Raw genomic sequence first — 25047 nt, 5'->3', positions numbered from 1 at the left:
AAACTCATCCCAGATTTCATCCTTTCAGATCTTCGGATTCATGTTTTTTTTTATTGACATTAATAAAAAGTTTGATATTATTTATTGTGAAATAATATACAATCCTTACAACCACAAAACCTGTTTTTTTTTCCATTTAGAATGCTCTCGTAGACGTGTTTATGGAAAAAGTAAAATGGGGATTCGCTCACGCTGCCGTCGCTGCTACTTGATATCCAACAAGCCTACAATTGTGGTTGTGCAGCTTGTCGGACTCAACAGGTTCGTTGGGAAGAGTTTAGACGTCGACAAACAGACTAGTCATCCAAACCAGAAGTGGAACTCTGCCACACCTTCCATCAGTTGGAGTGAGGAGAGGTTGCTGCAAGAGAACTAAAGAGTCAGAGCAGAAGTCAAGAGACAGAACAGGTTAGGATATCCGGACCAAAATAAATCAACATGTCGGGCATCGCGGCGACCCTGCAGCACAAGCGCGATCTGAAGTCCGGAATCGGGACTATCAGCAAGGCGGTCCGGTACCTGGGCCAGGACTATGACACTCTGCGGGAAGAGTGGTTGGGTTACGGCAGGCTGTTCGAGGACGAGACTTTCCCTGCCACCTACTCCGCTCTGGGCTTCAAAGATCTGGGACCAAGCTCACCCAAAGTCCGCGGTGTTACCTGGATGAGACCAACGGTAAACCTGCTAATATTAAGTATTGCTATGATTAATATCCAACTCGGTGTGTTGCTAGTTAAACGCGTTTCTCCACCCCTTTGACTGGAAGGATGGACCTGAACTTGTATGCGTGTGTATGTATAAATATAATTTATTATTGTGTGCGTGTGCTTGTATATACGTATATAAACCAGGTCTGTATAGATCGATTCAAATGTTAGGACTTATTCTATTAGATGATGTCTGATATGATGAACCAGCAGTATCACCTGTTAGGTGTGTCCTTGGTTGTTTAGTGCCTGTGCGTTTCTACCGGTCTGTTGTTCTAGTTATCTTACTGTGTGGGTTTTAATTGTTAGGTGTGTCCTTGCGTGTAAGCTGTTTGTGTGCGTGTGTTTTTGTGCAACACCTATTTTCCTATTTCCTGTCTGCCTTGTGTATGATGTGCTTTCTGCCTTGTGTGTGTGATGTACTTCCCGCCTGAGGTGATTTACTTCCCGCCTGGTGTGTGATGTACTTCCCACCTGGTGTGTGAAGTACTTCCCGCCTGGTGTGTGATGTACTTCCCACCTGGTGTGTGATGTACTTCCTGCTTGGTGTGTGATGTACTTTCTGCCTGATGTGTGATTTACTTCCCGGCCTGGTGTGATTTACTTCCCGGCCTGGGGTGATGTACTCCCTGTCTTGTGTGTGATGTACTTCCCCCCCCCCTGGTGTGTGATGCACTACTTGTTTCCTGTGTCTAGGAGCTGACCTCCAATCCCCAGTTCATTGTAGAGGAAGCGACCAGGACAGACATCTGTCAGGGAGGACTAGGTACACACACACACACACACACACACACACACACACACACACACACACACACACACACACACACACACACACACACACACACACACACACACACACAATATACACGTACACATACTTGATATACACACACTTGATATAAACATGCACACACACTTGATATAACAGACACGCACAAACACTTGATAAACACAAACACACTTGTTATACACACACAATTGATACACACACACTTGATATTAGGGCTGGGTATCGTGGCCAATTTCCTAAATCGATTTGATTTCGATTCATAAGGTTCAACTTCTGAATAGATTAATCACGATTCGATTCGATTCAATCTGCTCTTAAATAATGAAAATGGCTCAACAGTGTTCCAAAATACAAATGTACTTATTTTTTCTCTTCATCTTAAACAACAGGTTTTAAGTGCAAACTTGCAAATTCGACAGTTTTAACTTGATCTGTAAACAAAACCTGAGCTGTAAATAAAACTGTCTCAAGTCTCAAAAGTGCAATTTCAAAATTGCACTTTGGAGACTTGAGACAGTTTTATTTACAGCTCAAGTTAAAAGTGAAAAGTTGCAAGTGAAAGTGTACTTGAACTACAACATTCCGTCACTTCAAATTGCATTAAGGCATTGTTTATTAAAGTGAAAAAATAATAATAATGGTAACAAAAAAAAAAGAAATAAAAAGATCTATCTCATGCCCCATGAATCGATCTTACAAAAGTTAAATGAAATCGATCCAAAATCGATTAAACAGATTTTTTTACCCAGCCCTACTTGATATACACAGACACACACTTTATATACCCACTCACTTGATATACACACACTTGATATGCACGCGTGCCGCGCACACACACTTGATATAAACACACACTTGATACACACACACACACACACACACACACACACACACACACACACACACACACACACACACACACACACACACACACACACACACACACACACTTGATGCATAGACACAATCACTAGGCACACACACACACACACACACACACACACACACACACACACACACACACACACACACACACACACACACACACACACACACTTGATGCATAGACACAATCACTAGGTACACACACACACACACACACACACACACACACACACACACACACACACACACACACACACACACACACACACACACACACACACACACTTGATGCATAGACACAATCACTAGGTACACACACACGCCACACCCTCAGCAGTCACTGAACACACAGCACTCACGCCACTTATAAGTGGGGCTTGGAGCTGGTGTCCTTTGTGGTCAGGCTTCCTTTGTGTGTGGGACAAACTAGTACTACGTGTTACCGATGTACCAGTGTGTACTACTACAGTACTTGTAGTGCTACTGTAGTACAAATATATTTCGGGCATTAAGCAGACGCTTTTATACAAAGCAAATAACAATAATTAAATTTGTCAGGAGAAAGAGAAACAACAAAATTGTACAGTAGCACTGGTATATAATAGGAGTGTTACCGTAGTAACAATGTGTACCACTACAGTATTGGCAGTGTACGACCATAGTACTATTACATGTGTACCGTGCCGTTGGTACCAGGTGACTGCTGGTTACTGGCCGCCATCGCCTCGCTGACACTGAACAAGGAGGTTCTGGCGAGGGTCGTTCCTCACGGACAGAGCTTCGAGGACGGAGAATACGCCGGAATATTCCACTTCCAGGTAGAACCCTAGGAATATTACACTAGAAACAGAATATGAACACCAGGAATATTACACTGGGAACATAATGTGAACACTAGGAATATTACACTAGGAACATAATAGGAACATTAGAAACAGACTAGTGACAACTGGAAGACACTTCGGAACACTAGGATTATACTAGTAGCACAAGGAATACATGAATAATGTTGTAGGAATACAGTAGCAACACTAGGATTACATTGGTAGGAATACATTACTGTAGGAAAACCCTTGAAATACACGAAGAATACTAGGAATATAGCTGCAGGAATACACTTAAAGCACTATGAATATAATTGTAGGAATATACTAGGAACACTAGGAATAATGCTGTAGGAATTCAGTAGCAACAATAAGATTACACCAATAATACTAGGAATATTTCTGGGGTGGGAATACCTTAAGAATACCAGGAATATTAACTAAGGAATGCACTAGGAATACACCAACAGTACTAGGAATGCACATAGAATACCAGAAATATTACTGTAGGAATGTACTAAGAATACTAGGAATACACTGAATATACCCGGAATATTACTGTAGGAATACATAAGAATACTAGGAATACACTAAATATACCAGGAATATTACTGTAGGAATACAATAAGAATATTAGGAATACACTAGGAACACACTTAACCCGAACCCCTTGTGTGTGTCCATAGTTCTGGCAGTACGGCGAGTGGGTGGACGTTGTCATTGACGACCGCCTGCCAGTCAAAGATGGAGAGTTGCTATTCGTCCATTCTGCTGAGGGGCGGGAGTTCTGGAGCGCTCTGTTGGAGAAGGCCTACGCCAAGTAAGGCTGTTTGTCTGTCTGTCTGTCTGTCTGTTAATGCCCGTCTGTTACTGCCTGCTTGTATGTCTGTCTGTTACTGCCTGCTTGTGTGTCTCTGTCTTTGTCTGTTCCTGCCTGCTTTTCTGTATCTGTCTTTACTGCCTGGCTGTCTGCCTGTGCCTGTCTCTCTGGAGGTGTGTCTCTAGAAGGTTAGCGGTATTAGTTGGTCTCCTCCCCGTATTATTTCAGCCGGTAGAACAGGTCCCACCGGTCCCTCCGGTCTGGGTGGCCGCCTGCTGTACGCCCTCTGGGCTGACTTTAGAACCTGTTCCCTCTACAGTGTATCCCGTATTGTAGCGATGTCGCCCCTATTGTGATATGACCGTTTCGATCTTTTTGAAGTCATGCTTTACACCATCTGGAAACAAAAACAAAACCATGATAGAAGATAAACTGTGTGTGTGTGTGCGTGCGTGCGTGTGTGTGTGTGCAGGGTGAATGGCTGCTATGAGGCCCTCTCTGGGGGCTCCACCACTGAGGGCTTTGAGGACTTCACCGGCGGCATCGCAGAGGTCCATGAGCTGCTCAAGCCCAGCCCCAACCTCTTCCACATCATCCAGAAGGCCCTGCGCAGGGGCTCGCTCATGGGCTGCTCCATCGACGTGAGTCTGGAGCTGTAGGACAACCGTCCCACGGGTTACTATAATGTAGCTAATGTGACTCACTTGCTGGTTAATCGAACTAACTCCAATGGTTAGTGTAACTAACCTATCTACTGGTTAACTTAGCGATACTTGTTAATACAACTAATTTGTCTACTGGTAAGCTAAATTATACTGGTTAATATAACTAACATAAGGATTCATATAACTAGCCTACTCGGTAATATATCCAGTACACTAACCGATTATTATTATTATTATACTAAACGATTAGCTCAACTTTACTGGTTAATATAACTTACCTCTACTGTTTATAACCGGTTATATGTGCTTGATATATGAGGTGGAGTAACCTGTATTGTTTATGTGAGGTCAAGTAACCTGTATTGTTTTGACTCGTATAGATTACCAGCTCATCTGACTCTGAGGCTGTGACATCCCAGAAGCTGGTGAAAGGCCACGCCTACTCACTGACTGGAGCGGAGCAGGTGAGACGAAACTTCCTACTGGACAAGGCCGAGGGCCAGGGAAGATCGGGCGGATGAGAGCTGTGTTGTGATTGGCCGCAGGTGGAGTACCGTGGTGACATGGAGAAGCTGGTCCGGATCAGGAACCCCTGGGGTCAAGTGGAGTGGACCGGGAACTGGAGCGACAAGTCAGTACCTTTACAATAACCTTTAACCCCTGAACCTTAACCCCTGGGGTCAGGGCGAGTGGACCGGGGCCTGTAGCTACAAGTCAGTATCTTACAATAACCTTTAACCCCTGACCCTAACTCTTAAACCCTGGGGTCAGGTTGAGTAGACCGGGGCCTGGAGTGACGAGTTAGTGCCTTACCTGACCCTTAACCCCTGACCTTAACCCCTGACCCAAACCCTTAACCCATTGGTTCTCAAAGTGCGGCCCGCGGGCCAATGGCGGCCCGCGGAATCATTCTTGGCGGCCCGCAATGACATACATAATTATGTAAGTTATAAAAATAAAAACATTTATTTTTTATTTTTTATTATTATATCAATATTAATTTAAACAAATATAAATAAATATAAAGAGAAAAGTCGACTCTCTCTAGCTTTCAATTAAATCCTTTTACATTTGTTAGTTTTAATCCGACTGTACATTACTTCAGAACCTCAGTTTCGTGATTTAGACCTCACTTGACCTCACACCCGGAGGTCCACGGTGCAATGTTTTCTTTGACCACTGGGATGCTGACGGCGTTTCCCGCCAATTATTTTTTTCCTTTGGCGGCCCTCAGTCAAATTTTGGGTTCCTAAATTGGCCCTCAGTTGTCAAAACTTTGAGAACCCCTGCCTTAACCCCTAACCTCTGGGGTCAGGTGGAGTAGACCAGGGCCTGGAGTGATGGGTAAGTAGTGGTACCGTACGATAACCCCTGACCCCTAAGCGGAGCCTGATAGGATCTGTAACAGCGTAAGGTTATGGCACGATGGAGGCTGATGGCGTTTTCTGTGTCTCGTGATGCCAGTTCCATGCAGTGGCGTCAGATCAACGATGACGACCGCGAACGACTCATGAGTCATCGCGCCGAGGATGGCGAGTTCTGGTAAGAAGCATTATGCACACTACACTACACGTGTACACTATGCGACGGTCCTAGGATGTGCTAACAACTGTCAGATGACAGCCTTTGTAAAAAGCGCAGTACATGGCCTGCGGTCTAGGGCAGAGACTACCGAAACGAGAGCAACAGAGGATCAAGAGCTTGAACCCGCCTCGGATAGTTGCCAAATTGCTGCCAAATATGGCCCTGAATGAATCTTTAACGTTGCATTTACATAGCAGTTGCTTTTGTTTTTTGTCCATTCTTGAGGCCCCTTTCAGTGAGGTCATCAACAATACCCCAAAAAGGGGTATAAAAATAAAAAAATGGGTAAAGCAACTGCTTTTAAGGGCTAGGAATTATAGAAACAAGAGATGGTCTAATATTCATTTTCCTTTTTTTCCATCTTTTATATTTTATGGTTAGCTAAAGTTTTTCAATCCGTTTCAGTATACTCTCCAAAGTGATAACCTGCACTTGCATTTTGTTACAATTTCAAAGTAATGCAAATGACCCATTTAAATCGTTCTATTTTTCTCATCAAAGAACATGGTTTAGCTGCTCCCTAACCCCCTCTGCAGTCACATCCATGTTGCGGCAAAAGCAGCTGATTTGTCCTCTTACCTTGCTGTCCATCCTGCAGGATGTCCTTCACAGACTTCCTGCGCCACTACTCAAGGCTGGAGATCTGTAACCTGACTCCTGATGCGCTCTCTGATGACTCCATCACCAAGTGGGCTCTGTCCATGTACAACGGCAACTGGAGGAGAGGCTCTACTGCAGGAGGCTGCCGCAACTACCCCCGTATGCCTCTTTCACCCACCTTCGACATCCGCCAAGCACACCTGCCTACACCTGGCGTCTATACCTGTCCATATATAACCTAGTACACCTCGCTTCTATACCTGTCCATATATAACCTAGTACACCTCGCTTCTATACCTGTCCATATATTGCCTTATACACCTTGCATCTTTACCTGTCCATATATGGCCTAGTACATTTTGCTTCTATACCTGTCCATAGATTGCCTTGTACACCTGGTGTCTATACCTGTCCATAACCTAGAACACCTGGTGTCTATACCTGTCCATACCTAGTGTACTGGGTCTATACCTGTCCAAACATAGTATACTGGTCTTTGATACCTGTCCATACGTAGCCACATTAAGCTGGTCACGGCACCTCAGTTAAGCTCTTCTGGAACCCCAGACACCAGGTCCTCAGTCCTGATCTTGTTTATCATGGGTTTCAGACACCTTCTGGACAAACCCCCAGTTTGTGATCAAGCTGGATGAGGAGGATGACGACCCCGAGGACGGAGAGGAGGGCTGCAGTATGGTTGTCGGGCTGATCCAGAAGAACCGTAGAAAGTTGAGGAAGGTTGGAGAAGACATGCATACCATGGGCTTCGCCATCTATGAGGTATATATGTAGATGGTTACTGCAGGAAGCTGTCTGTATCACAGCAAACATGTTATACACTAACTACAGTACTACGAGGTCCATTAGTCCTCTGATGAAGTCTAGGTGGTCTAGGAGGTTCTCTGATATCTTGTCTCCTGTTGTGTCTTTCAGGTTCCTGAGGAGGTATGTGACACCCGTCTTTCCTGGCCTCCAGATTGGTTGGATGGACTTTGGAACACTTGACTTTTAGATTAATCAGATTGGCTGGCTACAGGCACGACAACATTAAACCTGCCCTAGGGATTGGGTTTGATAGATCAGTTAAATCCATTTAAATGGAATACCTTGCCTTATCTATCTTTGTGCTTATAACAGAGACCGGTGACTGACTTCTTTATACTCAAACACAGGAGGGTGGAGTAGATGGTAGCTCTGTGTAGACAACATAGGACTGGCTGCTTTGCAAGTAAAAGATATCGGGTAGGGAGAGGTGAAACAAATCAAATGCAATGAGCAGCTCCATGCAAAACAGACGGCCGGCGGAAGGGAGCAGTGGACTGGTGTCCAGCCTCTTGCCGTGAGGCTCCAAACCCGAGGCTATAAACTCCAACTCCTTACTTTAGCTCTCAGGCTCTAGCTCCAAGGCTCTAGCCTCCAAGCTCTTAACTCGGGATGTAGGCTCGAGCTCCAAGGCTCTAGCCTCTAAATTCTGGGCTCTAAACTCCAGACTCCGGGCTCTAGCCTCCAGGCTCAAGCCTTCAGGCTCTAAACTCCAGGATCCAGCTTTCAGGCTCTAAACTCCAGGATCCAGCCTTCAGGCTCTAAACTCCAGGATCCAGCCTTCAGGCTCTAAACTCAAGGATCTAGCTTCCAGCCTCAACTCCAGGCTCTAGCCTCCAAGCTCTTAACTCCAGGATGTAGGCTCTAGCTCCAAGGCTCTAGCCTCTAAATTCTGGGCTCTAAACTCCAGGATGTAGCCTCAAGGCTCTAGCCTCCGGGTTCTAGCCTCCGGGCTCTAGCCTCCGGGCTCTAGCCTCCGGGTTCTAGCCTCCGGGCTCTAGCCTCCGGGCTCTAGCCTCCGGGCTCTAGCCTCCAGGCTCTAGACTCCAGCCTCCAGGCTCTAAACTCCAGGCTCCAGCTTCCAGGCGCTAAACTCCAGGATCTAGCCTCCAGGCTCTAAACTCCAGGACCCAGGCTCTAAACTCCGGGCTCTAAACTCCAGGACCCAGCCTTCAGGCTCTAAACTCCAGGATCTAGTCTTTAGGCTCTGAACTCCAGGATCTAGCCTTCAGGCTCTAAACTCCAGGAAATAGTCTTTAGGCTCTAAACTCTTTGAAATAGCTCCCAGGCTCTAGCCTCCAGGCTAGGGCGCAGGTCAATACAAAGGCTTATGAGCTGCCGTCATGCGGTTCTACGAGGCTATTGGTGATGGATAACTCTCCTCTCCAGTTCTCCGGCCAGAGGAACATTCATCTGAACAAGAACTTCTTCCTGCGTCACGCGGCGGCGGCGCGCTCCGAGACCTTTGTCAACCTGCGGGAGGTGTGCACCCGCTTCCTGATGCCCCCCGGGGAGTACCTGATCCTCCCCTCCACCTTCGAACCCAACCAGAACGGAGACTTCTGTGTCCGGGTGTTCTCTGAGAAGCAGGTCGAGTTCCAGTAGGTGTTGTTGGACAAAGTTAGACAAAGTATTCGTAAATCTCCTGTTTGTTATTGTTGATGAAGTGGAGAGGAGCTTAAAGTACGCTTGTTTCTCCTGCAGAGAGCTGGACGACCCGGTGGAATGCAACGTGAAACAGGTGGGTGGGTGTTGGGGTGTGGGTGTATCATTATTCACTACCGCGCAGATGAGACGATGGGGATATTACTGAATCTAGATTATTTTGTTCACTGATGCTTATGGAGTTGGTGGTGGTAGTTGTATTTAGACAAAGCATGGAGGAGTTTAAGAACTTCTGGTTCAAAGTAGTAGTCAATGGGGTAACCAGCCTTCTGTCGTCGGCTTTGACAAACGTCACAACGCACCTGGCGGTTGGCCTCAAATGTTGAGGGATGACTATGAAGAATGATCTGTTTAATCCAGGTGGACATTGATGAAGATGATGTTGGAGAACGCTTCAGATCTCTGTTTGGACAACTAGCAGGAGAGGTGAGTGCCGCACGCACGCACTCGCGCATGCACGCACGCACGCACGCACACAGAGACACGCACATACACAAACATGGTACGACGTGTGACCTTGGGTATCCTCTTGTGTAGGACAGCGAGATCTCCGCCTTTGAGCTGAAGAAAATCCTCAACAGAGTGGTGACCCAACGTAAGTTAGCACTGTTTACTAACCCTAAGCCATCAGCAAAGTCTCTGTTCCGTCTAACCCCTACCTGCTCCTTAATGACCCACCTCTGTACTGTCTTACCCCTACCTGCTCCTTAATGACCTGTCTTTGTGCTGTCTAACCCCTCCCTGCTCCTTAATCACCTGTTGGTTGTTCCAGGTTCGGACATCAAGACCAGCGGCTTCAGTTTGGATACCTGTCGCAACATGGTCAACCTTCTAGATGTATCCTTCACCAACTATCTACAATCTTATCTCTGTTAGGACTCTTTGTTACTAGGTCAGGTCACTGGTTACCTGGGCTAGCTACTAGCTAGATGGTTTAGTTACTAGGTCAGGTTACTGGTTAACTGGGCTAGCTACTAGCTAGATGGTTTAGTTACTAGGTCAGGTTACTGGTTAACTGGGCTAGCTACTAGCTAGATGGTTTAGTTACTAGGTCAGGCTACTGGTTAACTGGGCTAGTGACTAGCTGGTGGGTTTAGTTACTAGGTCTGCAGCAGGTTAGTTTTGTCGGTGTTGGTTTCCTAGATGTTTCTGCAGAAAGACGGCAGCGGTCGCCTTGGTCTGGTGGAGTTCAAGATTCTGTGGACCAAGATTGAGAACCTCCTGGTGAGTATCTGCTAGTATATTTGACCAGGATGCGTTTTGGTGTTGTGTTCTTTTGACTGGATGTTACCGAGAGCAGATGGCAGGATGGTCTCATAGTTCTGCTTTTGGGCTCCAAGCTGATATGGTCAGGGTTCCATCCCCAATGTGTCCAGTCTACTTGTAGGAATCCTAGCACGAGATGCCCCCTTATATGGACCCACACCTGCTCCTTATTGAACTGTCTCTATTAGGGCCCGACCGATTTATCGGCCTGCCGATTTAATCGGCCGATTATAGCCTTTTTGAAAATAATCGGCATCGGCCAAAAAGACGCCGATTACAACCGTTTTTTATATTTTTTTATAAATGTTATTGCGATTAGTATCCTGCAGATTGCGCTCCTACTCGCCTTACTAACTAACAACTTTAGCTGGAGTAAAAAAGAGGAGATTGAATTTTACCGTACAACATGAAAGCACGCTCGCTCAGGCAGCTGCGCGCTCACCTCACCAATGTACACAAGACGCGTTGTTTGAGCATGTTGTGCCTGTTTTTCTTTAGGTCCCAGGCCATGTTAATTTGTTATACTGTAGACTCTAACGGTGAGACCATACTGCTCAGCACGCACGTGTTAGTCACTGCTCACGAGCGCAGCACATTGGGAGTTAGTTATTTATTTTACATTTTACATTACACTCATTTTTGACTGTAAATGTATTCTAAAACACTCAAAGGTTCTGCATTCAATTCACATATTCATCAAAAGTGTTTAAAGTATATTTAAGGTATCAAAAACTACGTTTTATATATATATATATATATATATTTTTTTTTTTTAATCGGCCGATTAAATCGTAATCGTAATTTTTCTCTGAAAATAATCGGCATCAGCATCGGCACTCAAAAATCAATATCGGTCGGGCCCTAGTCTCTATACTGTCTAACCCCCACATGCTCCTTAATGACCTCTCTGTACTGTCTAACCCCCACATGCTCCTTAATGACCTCTCTGTACTGTCTAACCCCCACATGCTCCTTAATGACCTCTCTGTACTGTCTAACCCCCACATGCTCCTTAATGACCTCTCTGTACTGTCTAACCCCCACATGCTCCTTAATGACCTCTCTGTACTGTCTAACCCCCACATGCTCCTTAATGACCTCTCTGTACTGTCTAACCCCCACCTGCTCCTTAATGACCTCTCTGTACTGTCTAACCCCCACATGCTCCTTAATGACCTCTCTGTACTGTCTAACCCCCACCTGCTCCTTAATGACCTCTCTGTACTGTCTAACCCCCACCTGCTCCTTAATGACCTCTCTGTACTGTTTAAGCCAGTTCCTACCAGCTCAATGATGTAGATCTGAATTCCCCTGGATGAAAGCTTCTGATAAATGACTTAATAGTGCATTAGGCAGGCCACCCGAGGGTGCTTAATGGTAGGGGGAAGTGTATTGATCAGGATTCACCTTGTCTGGGGTGCTAATGGATGGATGGAAGGATATTGGTATAGACTTGTGTGTGTGGTACAGTATATGGTTTTATGATAAAAGCATCTGCTTAAAGACTAAATGTAACTCGTCACAGAAGAATACTGGTCTGGGTGATCAACAACCAGAGTTATGGTTAACAACCAGAGTTATGGTTAACAACCAGAGTTATGGTTAACAACCATAACCATTTCTCCTGGTTTCACTTAAACATCTGTTACCAATATCATTTGGCAAAATGATATGGTCTGCCAATGAGCATTCATAATGTATATAGTGTTACACTGTTTAGGACTATATAAACAATATAACACTTTGGTCTCTTGGAACACAGATTATAATACTCTATCAATCCCTCTTTCGGTCTCACTCTATCACTATATCTCACTCTAATACTATACTCACTCTTATACCATATCTCAGTCTAATACTATACTCACTCTTATACCATATCTCAGTCTAATACTATACTCACTCTTATACCATATCTCAGTCTAATACTATACTCACTCTTATACCATATCTCAGTCTAATACTATACTCACTCTTATACCATATCTCACTCTAATACTATACTCACTCTTATACCATATCTCAGTCTAATACTATACTCACTCTTATACCATATCTCACTCTAATACTATACTCACTCTTATACCATATCTCAGTCTAATACTATACTCACTCTTATACCATATCTCAGTCTAATACTATACTCACTCTTATACCATATCTCAGTCTAATACTATACTCACTCTTATACCATATCTCAGTCTAATACTATACTCACTCTTATACCATATCTCAGTCTAATACTATACTCACTCTTATACCATATCTCAGTCTAATACTATACTCACTCTTATACCATATCTCGGTCTAATACTAGACTTACTCTTATCCCTTATCTCAGTCTAATAATATACTGTTATACTATAGCCCAGTCTAATACTATACTCACTCTTATACTATAGCTCAGGCTAATACTATACTCACTCTTATAATAAAGCTCAGTATAATAATATACTATATACTATTATACTATATCTCTAATACTGTATCTCACTATGTCTTCTATATCATACTCTAATACTTTACAAGTCCAGACCTAAATCCATATCGGTCAGTACACAACATAAAAGTGAGTTTAGTGCAAAATGTGTCACCTCATAGAAGTGCCAGGGAGAAGGAGGTGGATACTAGATGTTAACCAGGTGTTAACTAGTTGTGGTGTATTGTAGAATATCTACCGGGAGAAGGACGTGGATAAGTCTGGCTGCATGAGCTCCACCGAGATGAGAATGGCGGTGGAAGAAGCAGGTAAGAAAGTCTGTCCCTTGTGTTTCACAAGGGATGGATCAGCATCCTTAAACCTGGGCTGGGCTACAGCAGTGATCCCTTAAGCCTGACCTGATCCGCCTCTCCACGTGTGTCCCGGCAGGCTTCCGTCTGGACAACTCTCTGAACCAGATCCTGGTGGCTCGCTACAGTGATTCGGACCTCACCGTGGACTTTGATAACTTTGTGTCCTGCCTGGTTCGCCTGGAGTGCATGTTCAGTACGTATCGCCGCAGACCGAGGCTTCAACAGTAGCCCCTCAATCCTCGGGTGTCGCGTAACGCTGTTACAGAGCCCCATCAAGGACCGCCTTAGGCTGCCCCGCTTTATCCTCAGAAATACCTCATACTAAGAGCTATAGGAATTAGACTTTATGACAAACGATAATTCGTTCTGCCACTCGTGAATGGACGGCATGTCCTTGATTGAGAAACTCATGTCGCTAAACGGATCCTCTCATCGGTGGTAAGCTACCAGAGTTTCACTGCCACCCAACCATGGGTGGATTTTTCCTGCACCAAATGTATAACAGCAATGCATTGTGGGTGATATCCACCTCCGGAGTGAGCATTATCATTGACCTGCTCAGCCCCCGAGGGTGGACGTTCAGACCAATGGAACCACTCATGAAATGGCAGCTAGCACTTGGATCCAAGATGGCCGGTATGTAAATAAGGGACATGCATCCTCATGATCGAACTTCCTTTCCCCACAGAAACATTCAACGCCATTGAAAAGGACGGCTCGGGAAATGTGGAACTGAATATTATAGAGGTACATCAGATAATATCAATACTAGATAAATTGATCACGATCAATCCGTCTGTCTCACTCTCTCTATATCTCAGTCTAATACTATGCTCACTCTTAGGCCCAATCCCATTTCTACCCCTTAAACCTTCCTCTTACCCCTCCCCCTTGTTTTGAAGGGGTAAGGGTAAGGGGGGAGGGGTATGGGGTAGAAATGGGATTGGGCCATATACTACATCTCAGTTTATTGCTATACTAACTCCTATTCTACATCTAATACTATATCTCACTGTCTACATCATACTCTTATACTATATGTTTCATACTATATCTCCCTATGTCTGTAAGTAATGTGAGTTGGGCTCCTCTCTCCAGTGGCTGAACCTGACTCTGGTCTGACGCGGTACTGCTCCCTGGTGGTCAAGAGTCACCCTGGTCGGACGTGGTACTTCCCCCTGGTGGTCAACAGTCACCTTGGTCGGACGTGGTACTACCTCTTGGTTGCCAACTGGCACCCTGCTGTCTAGTACGCAGGTCTTTCTCAGCAGCATAGCCGTCTGTATAATCAGACTTAGACATATTAACTAATATATACAGAACTTTAGTTAGAAGTGGTTGGATATAGAATCATGTATCGATTGGAATTTTACTTTGCAAACCAATGTGTCACACTTGATCCTGGATCCATTACAATTAAAAACTGTCGACACAGAAACGTGTTTTTATTTACAAAAAAATAACAATAAATGGTAAGCTGCAGGGTGGAGTAAACACAGTACTCATTGACCTCAATGTCCCAAGAACCCAAAAGAACCCCTAGAAGACTGGTCGTACTTCAATAGCTCTGTGGAGGTGTGTTTTGGGTGGAGGTGTGTCACGAGTCTTCAGGTGGAGGTATGTCCAGGTGGAGCTGTGTTAAGAGTCTTCAGGTGGAGGTATGTTCAGGTGGAGCAGTGTTAAGAGTCTTTGGGTGGAGCGCTACGGTGTGCGTACTCCTCCGCCCACCTCAGCACCTCTGTGATGTCACCGCTGGTTCCCGTTCCCTTGGCGACCAGCTGCGACCCCCCGGAGGAGCCCCCAAGGTGTGAGCACACGGCCGCGGCCCAATCACACGCTGCCACCGCCAAGTAGCCCTGTCACAATAAAAGCCTTTTCAATCGATACTAAAGACAGGAATATAACGTGACACGTTTATCGTGATACGCATTGTAGCGTGACCCATGCATCGTTTAGTTTTTCTATATTATACACAAGGGTTCCTGATATAGTTTATACATATATGATAACTGGTGACATGGATCACGTGGTTCCTCACCTTGGGAACCTGGCAGGCACACAGGACCTTCCCAGAGCTCTGCTGGTGGGACAGCAGCATGACCAGACTGTCAGGACGCCTGGAGCTCACCTGGTTCACCGTCTTCATCAGCACCTACAACACACAGAACATAATCCTAGTACTACTGCTGCCTACATAAACTACCTGACCTGTTGCACCGTCTTTAGAGGTGTGAGGGGAGTGTGAGGGTAGTGAAGCTACTCACAGACAGACTGTCAGCCTCTACTCGCTCCACCAGCACCGTCTGCTCCCCCTTCTGCTGCAGCAGCCCCTCGGCCCGCACTGCTGCCTGGACGACAAGCAACACTTAGAACCACCAACGCCTCGATCACCTTCCCCTCCAACACCAATCTACCAGGAGGCCCACAGTGGAGCTCCACCAGGAGGCCCAGTGCGGAGCTCCACCGGGAGGCCCAGTGTGGAGCTCCACCGGGAGGCCCAGTGTGGAGCTCCACCGGGAAGCCCAGTGCGTAGCTCCACCGGGAAACTCACCTCTTGGCTCTCCACCTTCCTGAGGGCCGTGTTGGTGGTTCTCTGGAGGCTGCGGAGTTGAGCCTGCAGTTCCCTCCTCTGCCACTGGGGGACAGGGGTGGAGTCCACAGCCTGGCGGGTATTATTCAGGTAGAGGTTAGACAGATACGGGTTAATCAGGTAAGACTAGAGAAATGGGGTTAAACATGTTTTGACAGGAGGGAGACAGGTTGGGTTTGAAAGATAGTGGTTAGACAGACAGGTAGTGTTGAGAATGACAGGTATTGGTTAGAGGTAGGGATTAGACAGAAAGGTAGGGACTAGACGGGTAGTGGTTAGACAGATGGGGAAAAGACAGACAGGTAGAGCTGGACAGGTAAGGTTTAGACAGGTATGGGTTAATCAGATAGGGCTGGTTAGGGGTTAGACAGACAGGTAGTGGTTAGACAGACAGGTAGTGGTCAGACAGACAGGGGTAGATAGGTAGGGCTAGATAGGAAGTGATGTCATACATCAGTCAGTAGTCCGACCTCCTTGGCGAGGCGTTGGGCGTCATTGCGACGGGAAGTGGAAGAGGAGGAGGAGGAGGAGAAGGAGGCCGTCCTGGTGACGAGGGACGCTACAGCCTGAGCCAGGACCTGGCCAGCGTCCCGGGCCTGGAGAACATAGGAAGTAAACAGGAAGTGAACCTCCTAACAACCAGGCAGTTGGCAGCTTTATTTATCTCAACATGGGCGTCCAGGCAATCTGCCAAATGTGGGGCTCTCACGGCATAATAAACGGAGGCACTCAGCAACGGAAAGGCAGCAATTAAAACTCTTTGTTCCCATCCATAACAATTACAACACGCGCCACCCAGGCACATAACATAAAAGATGATGGGCTCTGGGCCCAAAGTTTCAGTACTTGTTTGGCTTTTAAAAAGGTACAGTACATCTGTTTAGTTCCTTAAAGGTACAGTACCTGTTTAGTTCCTTAAAAGGTACAGTACCTGTTTGGTTCCTTAAAGGTACAGTACCTGTTTGGTTCCTTAAAGGTACAGTACCTGTTTGGTTTCTTAAAGGTACAGTACCTGTTTTGCTTCTTAAAGGTACAGTACCTGTTTGGTTTCTTAAAGGTACAGTACCTGTTTGGTTCCTTAAAGGTACAGTACCTGTTTGGTTCCTTAAAGGTACAGTACCTGTTTGGTTTCTTAAAGGTACAGTACCTGCTTAGTTCCTTAAAGGTACAGTACCTGTTTGGCTGGTTCCCCGGTAAGTGCCACGACTCTGCTGACGCCCTTCATCATCTGGCGCTCTGAGACCACCACCAGGTCCTCGATTGCCCCGGTCCGCAGCAGGTGTCTACAGAAGGTCACAATCAATTACTGGTATACTCTCCATCATCGGCTCAGTTACCGTGGTGATGAGACTCACGTTCCACAGCATAGCTCCACAGAGTGGTGTCCTTCTGTGTGGCCGTCCAGAAGCTCTGCGACCGGCACCCCCACCGACACCACCCGCACTGGGTCGGGATACACCTGGATACACAGACCGCCTCCTTAAGCACACAGAACACCCTTGCATAGACCACACCCCCCCTCCAACACAGACCACACCCCCTCACATCCAAACCACACCCCCTCCAACACAGACCACACCCCCTCACATCCAGACCACCCCCCCCTCACATCCAGACCACCCCCTCACATCCAGACCACACCCCCTCACATCCAGACCACAACCCCTCACATCCAGACCACACCCCCTCACATCCAGACCACACCCCATCACATCCAGACCACACACCCTCAAACATAGACCACACCCCTCACATCCAAAACACACCCCTCACATCCAGACCACACCCCCTCAAATACAGACCACACCCCTCACATCCAAACCACACCCCCTCACATCCAGACCACCCCCCTCACGTCCAGACCACACCCCCTCACATCCAGACCACACCCCTCACATCCAGACCACACCCCCTCACATCCAGACCACCCCCCCCTCAAACACAGACCACACCCCCTCACATTCAGACAACCCCCCCTCAAACACAGACCACACCCCCTAAAACACAGACCACAACCCCTCACATCCAGACCACACCCCTCAAACACAGACCACACCCCCTCACATCCAGACGACATGCCCTCAAACACAGACAGCCCCCCTTCACAGATCACACCCAATCACATCCAGACGCTTATCGAACTCCAACCTCGTCCACGGTCCGGAGGCCAGGGATGGTCCTGGCGTTCCTCAGGGGAACCTCTCGAGAATAGACCTCCTGGTCGGCCACAATCGCCTCCTCCACCCGCCGCTGCACCTCCTGCAGCTGAGTGGTGCTCAGGGAACCCTGCAACCATCAGGGCTCCTGCGTTAGCCAGCCCGCCCAGCCTGCTGTGGGTCCCCCCCCCCCTGGCACTGTTTGGGCTCCTCACTTCACCTTGATGCTGAAGTCGAAGCGCAGGCGCTTGGGGCCCACGTGGGAGCCCCTCTGCTGCGTGTTGGGCCCCAGGACGGAGCGCAGGGCCCAGCTGAGGAGGTGGGTCGCCGTGTGCTTGGCCATGCAGGACAGCCTCTGGCCCTGGAGCAGGGCAGAGGGGGATGGAAGGGGACAGGTAGATATAGGTTGGTGAAACTTCTAGACATTTAGGTCCTAGAGAAGTGTAACCTGGAGTTATCGGGGAGGAATCTCGTCGTTCTTGGGGTGGGGTATCTTGTAGTTCTATGGTGGGGTAACTTGTAGTTCTAGGGTGGTGTTACTTGTTGTTCTAGGGTGGGGTAACTTGTAGTTCTAGGGTGGTGTTACTTGTTGTTCTAGGGTGGGGTAACTTGTAGTTCTAGGGTGGTGTTACTTGTACTTCTAGGGTGGTGTAACTTGTAGTTCTAGGGCGGTGTTACTTGTAGTTCTAGGGTGGTGTAACTTGTAGTTTTAGGGCAGTGTAACTTGTAGTTCTAGGGCGGTGTTACTTGTAGTTCTAGGGCGGTGTTACTTGTAGTTCTAGGGCGGTGTTACTTGTACTTCTAGGGTGGTGTAACTTGTAGTTCTAGGGTGGTAATGGTGTCTTTCTATAAATTGGAAGGTATACTGTGTGAACCTCTCCTACCTGGTCCAGGTGGAGGTGGAGCAGGTCTCCAACCTTCAGTGCGTATGCAGCTGGAACCAGGTGGAGAACATAGCCACCGGCCACGGCCACTTCCTCTACCGGGTACAGCACATCCTGTGGAGAGACGGCCAATCAGAATCACAGCTCAACAGCTCACACATCACAGCTGCTATAGTGTATAGGTTGCGGCTTGTTTGCTAGGTTACGGTTGCTAGGGGTACAGTGGGCTGTACTGACCGGTGAGTCGTGCCTGGAGAGGTAGCCCTGGTCATGTGACTGTCCACCCTGCTCGGCGTAGAAACTGGTCCGGTCCAATAGGACCAGGCAGCGCTGCCCAGGCGCCACCTCCGACACCTGCTGCTGACCGACGAACAGCGCCTTCACCGCCGCAGTGCATTCTGGGAAAACTAACAGCACAGAGCCAGGTTAAAAGAAAAGTACGGTGAGTATTACTGCATTACATCCAGTAGTAGCAGTATAGATGTACAGTATGTACTTATTGTTACTGCTATCATAGCTTTAATTTGGTAGAAATAAACAAACCACGTAAGATCATGGATATGAGCCTCCTCTGTTCTAAAATTCACACTCGCAGTCCACTCGGACTCAAACCAACGCCTTAGTATTCTGCTGACCTACGTTTGAACAGAGAATGGTTCTGGTTCTGTGCTATGGTGCTGGTACTTGGATGTCTGGTATAACAAAGGTTCAGTGGTCCTTGGCTGCATCTCCTCTCCTCCATCTCCCATACATTCCTGTCTATCTCACTCCATCATAAAGCATAAAAATGCAAAAAAAAACTAAGACAAAGGTTGAACAAAGGTTCAGTACTATGGTTCTGGTACTTGGTGGACTGGTTGACTAATGGTTTTGGTACTAGGTGGACGGGTTGAGTAATGGTTCAGGTACCATATCGGCCGTTGTGCAGGTTGTACAGGTACTTTGGACTCTGGTCCGTGTGTTTGATTCCCTGCTGCTTGAGCGACGCCAGGGTGTGGACGTCCAGATGGGTCTCACTTTCTGACGCCACGGCTGGTTCTGAGCCACGCTAGAGAGAGAGAGAGAGAGAGAGAGAGAGAGAGAGAGAGAGAGAGAACAGCCATTATCATTTTTATAAAGTAGGGGTGACCTTGAATCTTCAACGATTCAAATCTTCAATAGAAAGACATTAAGTAGTCTGGGAAACCAAGATGATAAGCCAATGATTATTTATGATATAAAGAAATATATCCTATATGATTCGATGATCAGACAATAAAGGGTCTGGGCAAGAATCGGATTTGACTTCGCACAATCTTAGTCACACATTATAAAGAGGTGGGTCAGTTGATCACCTTGTGGTTTCTGGCCAGCAGCTGTTCCAGCAGAACCTGGTCCACCTGCAGCCCCCTCTCCTCCAGGATGAGCTGCAGCAGGTCCAGGGGGAAGCCCAGGTTCCTATGCAGAGACCAGGCCACCGGGGCTGCCATCAGAGGGAGGTTAGAGCTGCCTGGCTCTGGATGACTGGTTCTATTAATCCTGTCTTGGTCTGGATAACTGGTCGTATTAATACTGTCTAGGTCTGGATGACTGGTTCTATTAATCCTGCCTCGATCTGGATGACTGGTTCCATTATTCCTGTCTAGGTCTGGATGCCATCGTTCTATTAATACTGTCTAGTTCTGAATGACTGGTTATATTAATCCTGTCGAGGGCTGGGTGACTGGTAATAATGTCTAGGTCTGAGTGACTGGTTCTGGTAATACTGTCTCTGACTGGGTTCTATACTGTCTCGCTCTGGATGACGGGTTCTTGTAATACTGTCAAGGTGACTGCTAGGGAACGGTTTGATACCTCACCTGGAAACAGGGGTTGGCTGTTGTGGTTGCTAGGTAACGGTGCAGTCTTGTTGATGATCCTGACTCCCTGCTGCAGAGAGCTCAAGAACTGGTCCTCATTATCGTCAATGACTGACACGATCTAGGAGCACAGTACTTCGACTGTCATATCGCAGAATATACAGCCATATACAGTTGTATATATATATATATATATATAATACACACAAAAAGTAAATGCACAGGTATATATAATAAACTGTATATAACTGTAGTTCTTGTTACCTGTTCCTGGTGTCTGTGAAGCTCTGGGTAGGCATCACCCTGACAACACATAACCAACAAATAAGGGAGAGTGACAGACAGACAGGCAGGCAGGGAGACAGGCAGACAGACAGACTCACCAGCACCTGGACCACGGTGGGCACCAGGCTCCCCAGAGCTCCCTGGGGGGCCTGGAGGACCTCGGTGGAGAACCGGACCGCTCGCCTCAGAATCCTCCTCAAAACAAGCCTGACACACACACACACACACACACACACACACACACACACACACACACACACACACACACACACACACACACACACACACACACACACACACACACACACACACACACACACACACACACACACAGTTGAAGCCGTCTCTTCAGTGAACCAGGCTTTGAGTCTCCAGTGTAAACGGTAGCTGGAGGAGGGACTCACTCGGGTCCCGACATGCCGGGGGAGACTCCGTCGGCGATGCAAACGGCGAGGGTGCGGACGTGGTCGGCGACCACGCGGTACGCCATGTCCACGCGGCCCTCCAACCCCGGGGCCACGCGGCCTCCGTACGGCCCGCAGCGCGACACCTGCCCACACAAACATTCTAACTCAGCGTGTGGTCCTCCTTAACCAGAGCACCATCAGAGCACCAGTCCATGCGTTAAGTTGAGTGCAGAGCAGTGCTAGGAAACCACAAGGCTACAGGTCACCATGGTAACCGCCGGTGATGCCTGAGCTGGTGGATGATGTGGTCACCATGGTAACCGGTGATGCCTGAGCTGGTGGATGATGTGGTCACCATGATAACAGGGGATTACTGAGCTGGTGGATGATGTGGTCACCATGGTAACAGGGGATGTCTGAGCTGGTGGATGATGTGGTCACCATGGTAACAGGGGATGCCTGAGCTGGTGGATGATGTGGTCACCATGGTAACCGGTGATGTCTGAGCTGGTGGATGATGTGGTCACCATGATAACAGGGGATTACTGAGCTGGTGGATGATGTGGTCACCATGGTAACAGGGGATGTCTGAGCTGGTGGATGATGTGGTCACCATGGTAACAGGGGATGTCTGAGCTGGTGGATGATGTGGTCACCATGGTAACAGGTCATGTCTGAGCTGGCGGATGATGTGGTCTCCATGGTAACAGGGGATGTCTGACCTGGTGGATGTGGTCCAGCAGGGGGCTGAAGAGGTCGGTGTCGTAGTTGGAGCGCTTGTCCTGCAGCACGGCTAGCAGGCGCTCCAGACCCAGGCCAGTGTCCACACTCTGCTGGGGGAGGGGCCGCAAGCTGCCGTCCGCCTCCCTGCCACGGACCCAACACAAGGAGACCATCACCTCAACATGGACTCAGGATGCTCTCATGGACGGCTTCACCAATACGTTTGTCTGCTCTGGCTGTGTAGCCTTTATCCATTTGTACTTTTAGTTTACGTCTGACTTTAAAATGAGTAGATGCTTCCCTGAGTTATCCATTCTGTGTGTTCTAGCTCTACCTGTTGCACTTCATGTAGACCAGGTTCTATGGGGTTCTACCTGTTGTACTTCATGTAGACCAGGTTCTATGGGGTTCTACCTGTTGTACTTCATGTAGACCAGGTTCTATGGGGTTCTACCTGTTGTACTTCATGTAGACCAGGTTCTATGGGGTTCTACCTGTTGTACTTCATGTAGACCAGGTTCTATGGGGTTCTACCTGTTGTACTTCATGTAGACCAGGTTCTATGGGGTTCTACCTGTTGTACTTCATGTAGACCAGGTTCAATGGGGTTCTACCTGTTGTACTGCATGAACACCAGGTTCCAGAGCTCCACCACCTCGGGGCTGTCTGTGTTGACCAGAGGGCTGGCGTCTCGGCCCCCCAGGTGGTCGTAGTGGATCTCTGAGCAGGGGCCGCAGGGCCCCGTGTCCCCCATCTCCCAGAAGTTCTCCTGCAGACCGAACGGGAGAATGCGATCCTTTTGCACCCTGCAAACACACACACAACATTACTATACCTCATGTACATATCATGTACGTAACATGTAATTATACATGTTACGTATATTTAATATAGAATATATTATTAATGACGTGTTCTCTGTTATATAATATCTTCTATGCTAACCCAATGTCCAGCCAGATGTGTCGTGTCTCTTCGTCCGCAGGCAGTCCACTCGCTGCGTCTCCAGAGAAGTAGGAAACGTAGAGGCGGTCTGGAGACATACCATAATGCTCGGTGAGCAGACTCCAGGCCATGGCACATGCTTCCTCCTGCACACAGGATGTGACATCACTTCTAGCTGTGGAGGCTACGTCGAGCGGTACGGCTGCGTTTCAAAGGTTTGCTGGTAGCAGTGCTGCCAGCCTTCCTCCCTGAAGGCCCCACTACTCATTAGGGCTGGACGAGTTGGGGAAATAACCGAATTGTGATATTTCGACCAATATTACGATTGCGATTAAGGATACGATTTTTCTTTTTAAAGTTCCTTATGTTCTGTATTATTCACTAAACAAGCAATAAGTAATTTAAAGTCTGACCAACACAAAACTGGAAGCAGAGTGCATGACAGTCTGTCATGTCCTGGTAAGATTTAGTTCAGGTTATTTACTTAGTATAGTTTCTTTCTATGACACCGGGCATGTTTACGCCATGGTGCTTCTTCTTCAGAAGCACAGGGCGGCCTCTGCTCCAGTATCCCGGTTGGTGCCAAGTTTAATAGTTTTCTAGCTAGGGTCGCACCTTAAAGTAGTCGCCGAAGGACCAGCTCCCCATCATCTCGAAGAAGGTGTGGTGGTAGATGTCCCGCCCCACGTCGTCCAGGTCGTTGTGCTTCCCGCCGGCCCGGACACACTTCTGACTGTTGACCACCCGCCGGTAACGGGCCATCTCACTGCGAGGGTCCACGGTCCCCAGCAGGATAGGCTTGAACTAAACAGCACAGTCAGATTACAACAAGGCTGCAAGTTACAACCAAAAATATTTTGCATGAACTCCTTTATTCTGATCAATCGATTCAATATTTGTCAATACAATGTCATAACTAATACCAAATACCCATCACAAGTTAAAGTGATGTCTTAATCGTGCTGCCTTTATTTGACAAGCAGCAAAGAAGTATTGGTATTAATTTAATAATAATCCATGAAACAAATATTTGAATCATTGAATCATTAGGCAGCAAATGTTTTGCATGAGTACTTGATCAATTACCTCACCGATTATTATGTATTATCAACATTTGATCAATGGAAAACTCGATTTATCAACTAATAGTGGCATTCTCAAATTACTTGTTTAGACTTCAACTATCACTCAATTTCTCCATTCATAATATGTATTACAACACTGTCGTTCCAGGCAGGATGACAGCACCAGGCTCGGTCGACAGGTATGAGAAGCTCACCTGGTTCATCCCGGCGTTAACGAACAGGAGGCTGGGGTCCCCCCGCGGTCGGACGGGGGACGAGGGGACATACAGATGTTGGTGTTTCTGTTCAAAAAAATCTATAAATGTCTGGCGAACATTTTTAGAGGACAACTTGGTGGAGTATGACCTCCTTAGATGTCCTCCCAGACCTTTCAAATGCACTAAAATATTCATCTTTCTGTCTCCCGATGAAGCGAATAAACAGCAGCAGGGATTTCAGCTGTGCGGACAGTCTGTCATGTTCCTTGTAAGATTTAGTTCAGGTTATTTACTTATTTCAGTTTAATAATGTGACACAGGGCATGTTTACGCCATGGTGCTTCTTCTTCAGAAGCACAGGGCGGCCTCTACACCAGTAGCTCGGTTGCTGCTGCCCTCTTCAGGCCAACCTGTATTATTACATACATATAATGGTGCCTCATCTTTCATCTCATCTTGCGGTCGGTCTGTGGAGTTATCAATTGCGTAATGAACAGTATTAACCTTGCAAAG

At 47.2% G+C, this 25047-nt stretch overlaps 2 protein-coding genes across 3 annotated transcripts; one reads left to right on the top strand and one right to left on the bottom strand.

Moving 5' to 3' along the window:
- LOC132454479 (calpain-2 catalytic subunit-like) lies at nucleotides 1-14862 on the top strand. The gene is made up of 21 exons (XM_060047862.1): nucleotides 1-675; nucleotides 1404-1473; nucleotides 3082-3203; nucleotides 3896-4029; nucleotides 4502-4670; nucleotides 5075-5158; nucleotides 5240-5325; nucleotides 6159-6236; nucleotides 6877-7037; nucleotides 7489-7658; nucleotides 7812-7823; nucleotides 9090-9301; nucleotides 9405-9441; nucleotides 9726-9791; nucleotides 9903-9960; nucleotides 10138-10202; nucleotides 10521-10589; nucleotides 13301-13379; nucleotides 13501-13617; nucleotides 14113-14171; nucleotides 14523-14862. Exons 1-21 carry the CDS (start codon nucleotides 439-441, stop codon nucleotides 14544-14546), a joined length of 2109 nt encoding a protein of 702 aa, XP_059903845.1. The 5' UTR covers nucleotides 1-438; the 3' UTR covers nucleotides 14547-14862.
- Nucleotides 14853-24928, bottom strand: aars2 (alanyl-tRNA synthetase 2, mitochondrial (putative)). 2 transcript variants are annotated; one of them, XM_060047846.1, is made up of 22 exons: nucleotides 24532-24928; nucleotides 23868-24056; nucleotides 23253-23398; nucleotides 22922-23113; nucleotides 22307-22451; nucleotides 21582-21727; nucleotides 21276-21384; nucleotides 21157-21195; nucleotides 20893-21013; nucleotides 20389-20516; nucleotides 19964-20102; nucleotides 19292-19461; nucleotides 19055-19168; nucleotides 18391-18531; nucleotides 18163-18300; nucleotides 17370-17473; nucleotides 17189-17297; nucleotides 16467-16610; nucleotides 15976-16086; nucleotides 15689-15772; nucleotides 15463-15576; nucleotides 14853-15280 (listed from the first exon to the last, which is right to left on the bottom strand). In XM_060047846.1, the coding sequence occupies exons 1-22, from the start codon at nucleotides 24727-24729 to the stop codon at nucleotides 15104-15106; spliced, it is 2958 nt and encodes a 985-aa protein (XP_059903829.1). In that variant the 5' UTR covers nucleotides 24730-24928; the 3' UTR covers nucleotides 14853-15103. The 2 variants fall into 2 exon arrangements, with proteins under 2 accessions (XP_059903829.1, XP_059903830.1); XM_060047847.1 differs by lacking the exons at nucleotides 14853-15280; nucleotides 15463-15576; nucleotides 15689-15772; ... (5 more) ...; nucleotides 18391-18531; nucleotides 19055-19168 and having other exon boundaries at nucleotides 19298-19461; nucleotides 20389-20491; nucleotides 24532-24921.
- Nucleotides 24929-25047: the final 119 nt, after the last annotated feature.

This window comes from Gadus macrocephalus, chromosome 3, assembly GCF_031168955.1.
Source record: "Gadus macrocephalus chromosome 3, ASM3116895v1".
Lineage (NCBI taxonomy): Eukaryota > Metazoa > Chordata > Actinopteri > Gadiformes > Gadidae > Gadus > Gadus macrocephalus.
This window is presented reverse-complemented; position numbering and strand designations above follow the sequence as displayed.